The 12,122-nt window shown below is 44.1% G+C and overlaps 1 protein-coding gene across 1 annotated transcript; it reads right to left on the bottom strand.

Annotated features, from left to right (window-relative positions):
* Nucleotides 1-3,686: 3,686 nt before the first annotated feature.
* Nucleotides 3,687-12,010, bottom strand: LOC132897549 (butyrophilin-like protein 8). Its single transcript, XM_060938811.1, has 7 exons — nt 12,001-12,010; nt 7,951-8,295; nt 7,846-7,864; nt 7,626-7,630; nt 5,460-5,772; nt 4,003-4,109; nt 3,687-3,697 (listed from the first exon to the last, which is right to left on the bottom strand). The coding sequence occupies exons 1-7, from the start codon at nt 12,008-12,010 to the stop codon at nt 3,687-3,689; spliced, it is 810 nt and encodes a 269-aa protein (XP_060794794.1).
* Between the last annotated feature and the right edge of the window lie 112 nt (nt 12,011-12,122).

The following is a 12,122-nucleotide window of genomic DNA, read 5'->3' as shown; positions in this document are numbered from 1 at the left end:
ACAGAACCGGACCGACCCGTCGGCCTTGGGTACCAAGACCACCGGGCTGCTCCAGTCACTGTGGGACTCCTCGACGATGCCCATTTCGAGCATGGCCTGAAGTTCTTCCCGAACCACCTTTTTTTTGTGTTTGGGTAGCCTGTAAGGGCGGCTACGCACTACCACCCCCGGGGGCGTCTCTATGTGGTGCTCTATGAGGTTAGTGCGACCGGGCAGGGGCGAGAACACATCCAAAAACTCGGTCTGCAACTGGGCAACCTCCATGAGTTGGGTCGGGGAGAGGTGGTCTCCACAGGGGACCGGAGAGGTACGTGATGCCAATGTTCCTTTTTGAACCTCCGGCCCCAGCTCCTCCTTCTCCGGAACTACCGACACCAACGCCACGGGGACCTCCTCGTTCCAGAGTTTAAGTAGATTGAGGTGGTAAATCTGTAGCGCCCCACCCCTGTCCGTTCGCCTCACCTCATAGTCGACATCCCCAACTTGCCGTGTGACCTCAAAGGGTCCTTGCCACTTGGCGATCAATTTGGAGCTCAACGTGGGCAACAGTACGAGTACCTTATCTCCCGGAGTGAACTCTCTAAGGCGCATACCCTTGTTGTACAGGCGGGCTTGCCGTTCCTGGGCCTGCCGCAAATTCTCCTGAGTTAGGTGGGTGAGCGTGTGGAGTTTTGCGCGCAGGTCCATAACGTACTGAATTTCATTCTTACTTTGTGAAGGTCCCTCCTCCCAATTTTCCTGCAGCACGTCCAGGATGCCGCGCAGCTTACGCCCATATAATAATTAGAACGGGGAGAACCCCGTGGAGGCTTGGGGGACCTCTCGCACTGAGAACAGCAAGGGTTCGAGTCACTTATCCCAATTACGTGAGTCCTCACTTATGAATTTCTTAATAATATTTTTGAGGGTGCGGTTGAATCGTTCTACTAAACCATCCGTTTGTGGGTGATACACGCTGGTGCGGATCGGCTTAATCCCCAATAACCCATACAGTTAGCGCAGTGTTCGTGACATAAATGTAGTGCCTTGATCAGTCAGAATCTCTTTCGGGATTCCAACTCGGGAGATGATGCAGAAGAGTGCCTCTGCAATACTGCGTGCTGAGATATTGCGCAGAGGCACTGCTTCCGGGTATCGCGTTGCATAGTCCACCAGAACTAATATAAAGCGGTACCCTCGTGCTGACCGATCTAATGGCCCGACGAGATCCATCCCAATTCTCTCAAATGGGGTCTCGATTAACGGTAGAGGGCGCAAAGGCGCTTTTGGAATGGCCGCTGGGTTTACTAACTGGCATTCGCGGCATGCCGTACACCACCTACGGACATCGCCGCGAATCCCTGGCCAATAGAATCGGGCCATTATTCGGGCTAGTGTTTTATCCTGCCCCAAGTGTCCAGCCATGGGATTAAAGTGAGCTGCCTGGAATACCAATTCCCGGCGGCTTTTCGGAATTAAAAGCTGCGTGACTCGCTCTTTAGTCTGAGTGTCCTGCGTCACTCGGTATAATCTATCCTTCATAATCGCGAAGTAGGGGAAGGACGGGGTGGCGTTCGGCTGGAGCGTTTGACCATCGACTACTCTCACTTGGTCAAACACATGCCGCAGAGTCTCGTCTCGCGACTGCTCTAATGGGAAATCCGCGAGGGATTCCCCAATAGAGAGAGGAGGAGCCGGCGGCTCCTCACTCTGACGCGGAGATGACGTAGGCGGCTCTGTGACAGCTGCTCCTGCCAAAGCGACACCGGAACCTCCCCCTGTCAAATGGCAGGACCCACTCTCTACTAGGCGTGTCATTAAACCCCGAAATCCTGGCCAATCAGTCCCCAAAATTAACGAGTGGGTAAGGCGAGGATTAACCGCCGCCTTCACTATAAATTTTTCCCCTCTGAAAATAATGTGGACCGACACCAAAGGGTAGCGGTGAACATCCCCGTGCACACACAACACCTTGACCCCTTGTGCTCCCCCCAATGCCTCGTTTTGAACCAGGCTTTGGTGAATTGAGGTCTGATTGCAACCAGAATCCACCAATGCCTGATATGTAGCCCCTTGGATACTCACCGGTATGCGATACGCTCCGGCCCAATCGAGGGCGGCCTCTGGCGCGTCGGGGATCCGAACCACCGCGCCCACTTCCATTGCTGTGCACTGCTGCTGAAGGTGGCCCGGCTCCCCGCAGCGCCAGCAAACCGGCCCGTGCTTTCCCTCTGCACCGGTGATCTGGGGCTCACTCACCTGAGGTGGGGGAGAGACAGACACAGAAGGGAGAAACAGGAGGGCACCGCGGGTGCGGCGGGCCGGCTGGGGTGGTGCCGGCTCCCGCCTCCGTGGTGGGGGAATGGGGCGAGGACGGGACACAGGAGGAAGGGGAGAGAGAGAGAGAGAGAGAGAGAGAGAGAGAGAAGAGGAGAGAAGAGACGATGCCATCTGCTGTCCTGCCACCGGGACAGCCGCCAGATGATCCTCCGCCAGCTCGACTGCCTGATCCAGCGACGCCGGGCGGTGGCACTGGACCCACTCCGCGGTTCCGGCTGGTAAGCGGGCGATGAACTGTTCCAGTACCACCTGGTCGACGATTCCCTAGGCGTCACGATTGTTGGCCCTCAGCCACCGCCAGCAGGCGTCCCGGAGCTGCTGGCCGAACGCGAACGGCTGGCCGACTTCCTCCAGTCACAGCGCACGGAAGCGCTGGCGCTGTTGCTCCGGTGTGCGCCCCACGCGCTGGAGGACGGCCCGGCGGAGGTCCGCGTAGGCCAGCCGGCGGTCGGCGGGGAGCTGTAGCGCGGCCAGCTGTGCCTCTCCCGTGAGCAGGGGGAGGAGGCGCGCCGCGCGCTGCTCCATCGGCCACCCCGAGGCTTCGGCGACCTGTTCAAACAACGTGATGAATGCCTCGGGGTCGTCCTGCGGGCCCATCTTGGTCACGGTGAGGGGAGACGGGCCCGCGGCCGGAGCGCTGGTGGACCCCGCCGACGCGAGGAGATGCCGGAACGCCTCGCGATCTTCCTGCTGGGCCAGCACCAGGGCTTCGAAGCGCCGCTCCTGCTCCTTTTGGAGCGTGACGAGCGCCTGGTGCTGGCTTTGCTGAGCCGTGGCGAGGGCGTGGACCAGATCGGCGAACGGGGAGGATTCCATGGGGCTGCTGGTTTGGTGCTCCACTTTCCCGGGTTTCGGCACCACTGTAGTGATTTCCCTGTGGGTGGGTGGAGCACAGAGGACGGCAGGACAGAGATCAGGTGAAAACACGGCTTTTATTGCCACACTTTTCAGCGTACTAATCATGCGCACTTTTCAGACACACACGTCAGCGTCCCGTCCAGGGATGAGCTCCTCTGCTCTCGCTCTCCCTCCTGATATAGGGCGCGGTCACTGGGAAGACACACAAACACAGGTTAATTGCTCTCATGTGTAGTGATTTTGCCACTTACCTTTCCTGACTCCGCCCTCCTGTCACAGACCGGCGCTTGACCACGCCCCCGCTGCCACAGTGTGTTAAGATCTAACTGATCCAGAGGCTCGAAAAAAGGTTCTGATAATACTTCCAGCACCACAGCCAAATTCTTTGTAGTGATCAAAGGTGGGGTAGGGTCAAGGAGCCCTTTTCATGAATCAGCAAATAAGAGGCATTTTCAGACCTGCGCACTTTGGCACTTGCACCTGAAGGACTACGCGCACCGAACAAACTCTCACATGCGTGCTGTTAATGAGGCTTACATGCACATAATCAAGACACATCAGCGTTCCTATATAAAGACTGAAAACACACACTCGTGGGAAATATTGAGTTCGTTGTGACACTTTACCAAGTCTTGTTTCCGTAGTAGATTTCCTGGTTTTCTGATTCCTGTGCCTGTTCTTCGTTTCCGTTTTTCTCTGTGCCTGTGTTAGTCTGTTTGTGCCTCGCCTGACCTTTTGCTCATTTCCTGTTCATGTGATTGCCTACCGGTGTGGATTGTTTGCCTGTTTGTCACTCATTATTAATTAAAAAAATTCTGTACTTACATCCGTCTGCTACCAATCTCTGACAGGCCACTGTTGCATTCCCAAAACCTACATGACAAGCTGAAATGGCAGCGAGATATACCTTAATGGAAGAGAAGACTTTGCCCCTATCTAGCAGTTCCTGTAGGAATGGAACACTGGAAGATAACTGACCGTGAAGCCATGCACCCCTTTTCAAAAAGGTTTCATTTGCAATTATAGACTGATCTCATAGATGGTGCTCTTGCAATGATAACGCTATCAGGTAGTCAGCCTGTGGTCAGATTGAACATCTCACAGAGCAGGCCCAGAGTGCCAGGCCTTCCAGATAAGGGTGAAATAGTCCCCACAAGCCTGAGATAGTAGAGCTCAGCACATAGGGAGGGGGCACTGGCAGCCACAAAGCAGTTGAAGAATGTCAGCCAGCCAGTGTTTCCCTGGACAGCAAGGGGGACTACCAAGAATTGACAGCATAAATATTGACCTAACTTGTAAACTTGTCAAGTCTGAATATGACCTTTGCTGATTAACTGATGAATGCATTTTTACAATTAAAAAAATACTCGGACAATTCCAGTCCACTCCAGAATTATTGGCACCCTTCAGGAGAGACATGCTTTTATTAAACCTATATATAAGGAATAAACATGACACACAGTAACATTTTGGAAGACAAATATTTAGATTGCTGTCAGTTTTTAAGTGCTCTTTAAGTGCTCAAGGGTGTAGTTCTGGGGTTTACTGAGATATAGTTGTAAACATTGTCACTGGAAAGCAATACTTACCCTCAGTAACACCCCAGAGGATGAAGACTATGAACATAGTAATATTAGGACAAAGGACATGTGCACACTCTATAGCAAGGGCTCTTCTGCTGTCATCTACAAATGAACAAAAAAGAATGTTTGTATTAAGTTTACTTTTTATTAAGTTGAAATGTAACCTTACCAAACTCCTGAAGTGATAAAATGAAGAGCAGACTTACCATTGTTTTTAAAATATGTATAAGATCGGTAGCCTAGGATAAGTGATCCAATTACAAATCCAAGTATACATAAAAGAAAAATTCCAATATGCATAGAGGAAAAACCTGCATGGCACAAACACCAGAGTTATTAAATATTATAACACTGTAATATTTTTGATGAAGTAAAAAGCAACTGGTGATATTTTGAAATAGTTCATCACATCAGCTTCTAAATGGACATGCGTCCATAATAAATGCAATTTCATTTGACAATTAAAATGCTTTCAAGAAAAAAAAAAGCCTTGGCGAATATGTTGTATGCTGTGACTGACAAGGAACAGAGAGTATGCCCTCCTACCCAATGAGCATGGCCAATTTTGCTCTCTTAAGGGCTGCACACCCCACATGGTTTTAGCCCAGATAATCCACTTCTGACTTATTTAAGCACCCATTTCTACTACATGTTTATATATTTTGTTCATTAAAAAACAGTGACTTCCCCAGCGTCTGCACTTCCACTGTTGTGTTATCTGACAATTCCCCAGAGAATGCTAAACACATATACCGCCCTTTGTCCTCAGTTCGGACATCCTTCAGTCTCAATGAGAAGTTTCCTTTGTTTCTTTTTTCAGCAAATTCTACTCTGTCTTTGTATCTCTCATGGGACGAATCTATCAGGACCTCACCCTCTTGATAGAGCAGCACTAAGATATCTTCATCCATTTTCTTCCATGACACTTCTTCTATATTTTCTAGTGGGATATGTGAGTCTACAGAGCAATTCAGAGTGATATCTTCACCCACATACGCAGATATAACGTGGGCTCCAGACCAGAGGTGGAAAGTAACGAATTACATTTACTCACGTTACTGTAATTAAGTAGATTTTTGTGTAATTTGTAATTTTTTAAGTAGTTTTTGAAATGGGTAATTTTACTTTTACTGAAGTACATTTTGAACCAAGTATTTTACTTCGCTACATTCGAAAACCACCCATTACTGAGTAAAAAAATTAAATGCAGGGAAAAAAAACAATTGGCCTGAACTGAAAGGAAACTGGCACAGGCGCACGCACGGAATATCCATATTAGCCTACATGTATGGTTGGATGATGGCTGGTGCCGAGGGAGCCAAGCAAGAGACAGAGGAGGTCATGGAGGAGGTTGAGGATTGCCAAGAAGAGAATTCCCGTGGAACAGATGTGCCGGACAGCGAGGGAAATCCTTGGCCATATCTCAGCCAGTACTTTGCATTCAAACGCAAATGAGGCAATAACATAATAATGCAACGCAAAATGTGCCTGCCCTGCCGTATAGAGCTATCAGTCTACAAAACTTCCACATCAAATCTGCGGAAGCATGTGGTGGTAAGTAGATATGTGCATTTACCGTACCTGTGTATCCCAAACGTTATATTTACTGTTTGGTTAAATCCTTCCACTGTTGAGTAAAATGTGCCTTCATTATCAATTCTTTTGGCCGCCTAGCATCCATACTGATCACTAACGTTTCAAGTGAAGTAGGCTAAATGAAATGAATCAGCTCACGTTTACAAATTTGTTTTATCAGAACGACAGTCAGAAATAATACGAGTGCATGGTTTTAGTTGCAATTGGTCTCTTATGAAAAAATCCTAATTCATGTATAGACTAGCTCCTGGGTTGTTAGCTGTAGCCTAGACTAGAGCTTTGGGAGGTCACTGATAGGCCATCAAAACATTTTCACTGTCTTGGATACTTTATTTGATTTTGGTTTTCTTTTCTTTTTTTATTGTGGTGTTTGAGTTGGACCATACAATTCAGAGTTTGGCACTTTGCTTAAAAATGTTTTATGGGGTGGTCTCAAAATAGTTTGCACATTACCTCTCGACAGGTTGTAAACATTATGCAGTTAATTTGTCAATTATATTTTCTATATAAGGAAGAGCACAGTGTTACTAAGGAATTGCTTAGCTGTCTTTAAATCGTGAGAGCCCTAGACACTTTGAGTTTGGTTGGTTTACGTTTCATATGTGTCATTTAGTAAGTCTGCTTTAGTGGCTTTAATAGATTAGATTAGATTAGATTAGATTAGATTAGATTAGATTAGATTAGATTAGATTAGATTAGATTCACTTTATTCATCCCACATCGGGGAAATTCATGTGTTACAGTAGCAAGAAAATGTCAAACAGATAAATAAAACTGAAATACAAATTAGACAAACGAAGGATTAAATACAGAGGGCTATTTGCATTATCTACCATGAAAAAGAAAGATTGCCTTATTGAGAGGCTCGGAAAAATTGCACATTACAGGTAGACTCTGTATATACACACATATATACATATATATATATATATATATATATATATATATATATATATATATATATATATATATACATATATACGTATATATATATATATATATATATATATATATATATATATACATAAATTATATATATATATATATATATATATATATATATATATATATATATATATATATATATATATGCATAAAAATAGCAGGCGTTTGTCAGTAAAGAAAAAAATGGATCATAGAATTTACAAGTTATGCCACTTGTACTTGAAAATGTTTTATGGGGTAGTCCAAACAAAGCTTTATACATTATACTGCCTGAAAGGTTATTATGTGGACTAAAAGTTCATTAAAAACAATTTGATTTATGACTTGTACTTTCTTTTTTTACATCAAATAATTGAAAGTAACTAAGTAACTTTTGCTCAAAGTACATTTTAAATTGAGTACTTTTTTTACTTTTACTCGAGTAGATTTTTAGATTTGTACTTTTACTTTTACTTGAGTAGAATTTAAGCAAAGTAAAGATACTTTTACTTAATTACAAATTTTCAGTACTTTTTCCACCTCTGCTCCAGACACAATCAAGCACTCTGAAATGAGAATTGTTTCTTAAAGTAAAAGACTTCAACTATTCCTTTTTAAATCAAGTATTTTTACAGAACATTATTTCAATTAAGTGAAAAAAAATACCCACCAATCTCCTTGATTTCAATCAGAATTTCACTGGAGTCCATGTTTGTGTAAACAACACACTTATAAACTCCTACATCTTCCCGGGTCAAACTTGTAAGGAAGAGAGAGAAGTTTCCATGAATGATCTCCTCAGTGAAGAAATGAGCTCTTTCCTGATAACGCTGGTTCTGAGACTCTGGTTGACTCTCTCCATCCTGCCACAAGTGCACTAGAGTTTCATAGTCATTTCTTTTCGACTCTACTTCCAGTCCTTCCATTGGTAGAGGAGTGTCTACAAAGCACGGCAGCATCACTGAGCCTCCCATCTGGACAGTGAAAGGATCAGACGGACCATGGACACTGAACCCTAAATTAAATAGAAAACACTGTTAAAAGATGTTGAAAACACATTTGTGTAGGTTTCCTCCATGGAGGTTACACCAGTTTCCTTTAAGGTTCCTTTATCAAACTACACAATATTTTTGTCTTTCACAATGGTCACCATGTCGGATTAGGAAATCATCTAGTACCATAAATTCTTGCCGTGACTTGCTTGAAAGACTGGCAATCCTACAAGTTGGACCCTGACTAATAATCAGGGTTAGGACCGATAATCAAGGCTTTTATTTCTGTTCGCCATATTTGTGTCTGTACGCCAGAGAGTATGGCATTGTTTTTGTGCCTCATTCCGGGGTGCACAGTGGGACATCCCCAGGCATGTAAATTTCACAGTGTCTTGCAAAAGTTTTCATCCCCCTTGATGTTTGTCCTGTTTTCTCGCATTACAAGCTGAAATTAAAATGGATTTTTGGGGGGTTAGCACCATTTGACTTAGACAACATGCCTACAGCTTTAAAGGTGAAAATTGTTGTTTTATTGTGACAAACAATAATTAAGATGAAAAACAGAAATCTGGAGTGTGCATAGGTACTCACTCCCTCAAAGTCAATACTTTGTAGAGCCACCTTTTGCTGCAATTACAGCTTCAAGTCTATTGGGGTATGTCTCTATTATCTTAACGCATCTAGCCACTGGGATATTTACCCATTCCTTAAGGCAAAACTGCTCCAACTCCTTCAAGTTAGATGGGTTGCGTTGGTGTACAGCAATCTTCAAATTATGCCACAGATTTTCAATTGGATTGAGGTCTGGGTTTTGATTAGGCCATTCCAGGACATTTAAATGTTTCCCTTTAAAACACTCCGGTGTAGCTTTAGCAGTATATTTAGGGTCATTGTCCTGCTGGAATGTGAACCTTCGTTCCAGTCTCAAACCTCTGGCTGACTCAAACAGGTTTTCCTCCAGAATTGCCCTGCATTTGGTGCAATCCATCTTTCCTTCAGTTCTGACCAGCTTTCCTGTCCTTGCAGATGAAAAATATCCTCACAGCATGATGCTGCCACCACCATGCTTCACTGTAGGAATGGCATTCTCAGGATGTTGGGTTTTCGGTTGAGAGTACGTCGTGCGCATTCTGGCTGCCACTTCTCACCGGAGATTTTTATTTTTATTTTATTTCTCTCCTTTTTTTTCTTTTTGTGTGTGTTTGTGTAGTTTGATGTTTGTTTGAGTGTTTTATCCGCCGGTTGTAGTGTAACTCCGGACCCAGTTTTGGGCGTCGGTTCCCTCCAGGCCTTGGTTCGCTGTGGGTGATGCCTGCGCTCCCAGCTGTGGACTGCAGTGAGCTCACTGCACATTTTATATCATGGTTGTCCAGCGCTCTGCGCTTTAACGCTTGGCGTGATGTTCCGAGCGATGTTGCTCGGTGGTGTCACGGCGGCTGTGCAGGCGATTTGGGACACACCAGCGCTCTGTGTGGCGGAGCTTCTTTGCTCGCTTTGTGGATCCATGGTGTGGTGTTCGAGCGATGTTGCTGATGGCGTCACGGCGGCGGTGCTGGAGATGTGGGACTTGTTTTCGTGCACCTATTGGTGGGACTGTGGCTGCTACACCACGGGAATTACATCCTGACCCTTACTTGGTGGACTTTTTATTATTCATTCATTTTTTTTTTTTAAATTTGGTTAGTTTTTCTTTCCTTGTCTATAATTATCCGTTACCTGTGTGTGTGTGTTTGAACCTTCTGTAAAGCGTCTTTGAGTATCATGAAAAGTGCTATATAAAACTGATGTATTATTATTATTATTATTATTATTTGTGCCACACATGGCATTTCCCATGATGGCCAAAAAGATCAATTTTAGTCTCATTTGACCAGAGAATATTCTTCCATATGTTTTGGGAGTCTGCCACATGCTGTTGGGCAAACTCCAAACATGTTTTCTTAAGCAGTTGCTTTTTTCTGGCCACTCTTCCATAAAGTGCCACTCTGTGGAGTGTATGGCTGAAAGTGGTATGATGGACAGATACTCCCATCTCCGCTGTGGATCTTTGCAGCTCCTTCAGTGTTATCTTTGGTGTCTTTGTTGCATCTCTGATTAATGCCCTCCTTGCCTGGTCTGTGAGTTTTGATGGGCGGCCTTCTCTTGTCAGGTTTGTAGTGGTGCCATATTCTTTCTATTTTGCTATAATGGATTTAATGGTGCTCCCTGGGATATTCAAAGTTTGGGATATTGTTGTATAACCCAACACTGATCTATACTTCTCCACAACTTTGTCTCTGATCTATCTCGAGTGCTCCTTGGGTTTCATGTTGCTTGCTTAGTAGTGTTGCAGAGTCAGGGTCCTTCCAGAACAGGTTAATTTATACAGACATCATGTGACAGATCATGTGACACTTTGATTGCACACAGGTGGATCTAATTCCAATAATTATCTGACTTATGAACTGAATTGGTTGGAGCAGCTCTCATTTAGGGGTTTTATATGAAAGGGGGTGAATACCTATGCACACTCCAGAGTTCTGTTTTCATCTTAATTATTGTTTGTGTCACAGTAAAAAACAATTTGCTCCTTTAACATGGTAGGCATGTTGAGTATATCAAATGGTGGTAACCCTCCAAAAATCCTTTTATTCCATCCTGTAATGGAAGAAAACAGGACAAACACCAAGGGGGATGAATACTTTTTGCAAGACACTGTATTTGGGGAGAGAATGTTTTTCTGGGTAGGTGTGTATCTTCAAATATCACAAAAATGTTTTTATGCTCACCTGAGGTGGCATTTCAGACAATTCAATCAAGAAATATTTCCCAAAAGTAAAATGGAAATACATTTTTTCAAATTTAAATCACATGACATTGCATGAAGAGCAAATGGAAAAGCTACCTTTCTGAAAAAAAGAGTGCTCTATAAGAGTGGTGCTTAAAAGTTTGTGAATTCTTTAGAGTCTTCTATTTACTATTTCTATCTACTTTTGCCACTCATTCATGTGTAATATTAGATAATTTCTTCAATAAATAAATGAACAAGTATAATATTTTGTGTCATTTGTTTAATTGGGTTCTCTTTATCTATTTTTAGGACTTGTGTGAAAATCTGTTTTAAGTCATAGTGATGCAGAAATATAGAAAGTTCTAAAGCATTCACAATCAGGCAGAGTTGAGTGTATGCAGAGCAGAGATTGCGCAAGAGTACAGACAGGGTTGAGCAGGCATGTTTGCTCAGATTGGTATTTTGTCTTTGGAATGTGGTTTGCGTGCTTGGTTAGAAATAAGGCATAAAAGAATGTCATAAGAACATTCTGTGATTCCTTTTGGTCAAAGTCAAGGAACGCCTCGTACGAGTTGTCAAATTTGGTGAGAAAATACAAAAATTCAGGGGTGTTGTGGACATCACATCACTGTTTTTCAATTATGTCACCCTACTACACTGTTCTTTCTCTGACATAAACATAGTCCACATATTTTAATAGGGTTGAGGTCAAGACCTCTGGAAGGCCATTCCAAAAGCTTAATGTTAACCTGCTTTATCCTCCACAACCAGCTTTGATGTGTGTTTGGGATCATTGTCCTGTTGGAACACCCAATTGTGTCTAAACTTCAACCGTTTAACTGATGATTTGAAATTATACTGAAAAATTCTGAGGTAGTCCGCCTTCTTCATTATTCCATCCACTTTGTTTAACCATGCTTAACAGTTGCTAAACAATAGGAACAGTGTTCCTCTGTACCTCTGGTCATTGTGGCCAAACAATTCAATCTTTGTTTTATATGATTATAAAACTTTCCTTCAGAAGGCTTTTTCTTTGTTCATGTGGTCAGTTTTAGTCAAGCTTGAAGGTTTGGATTTTGA

This window comes from Neoarius graeffei, chromosome 14 (assembly GCF_027579695.1).
Source record: "Neoarius graeffei isolate fNeoGra1 chromosome 14, fNeoGra1.pri, whole genome shotgun sequence".
Taxonomy (NCBI): domain Eukaryota; kingdom Metazoa; phylum Chordata; class Actinopteri; order Siluriformes; family Ariidae; genus Neoarius; species Neoarius graeffei.
This window is presented reverse-complemented; position numbering and strand designations above follow the sequence as displayed.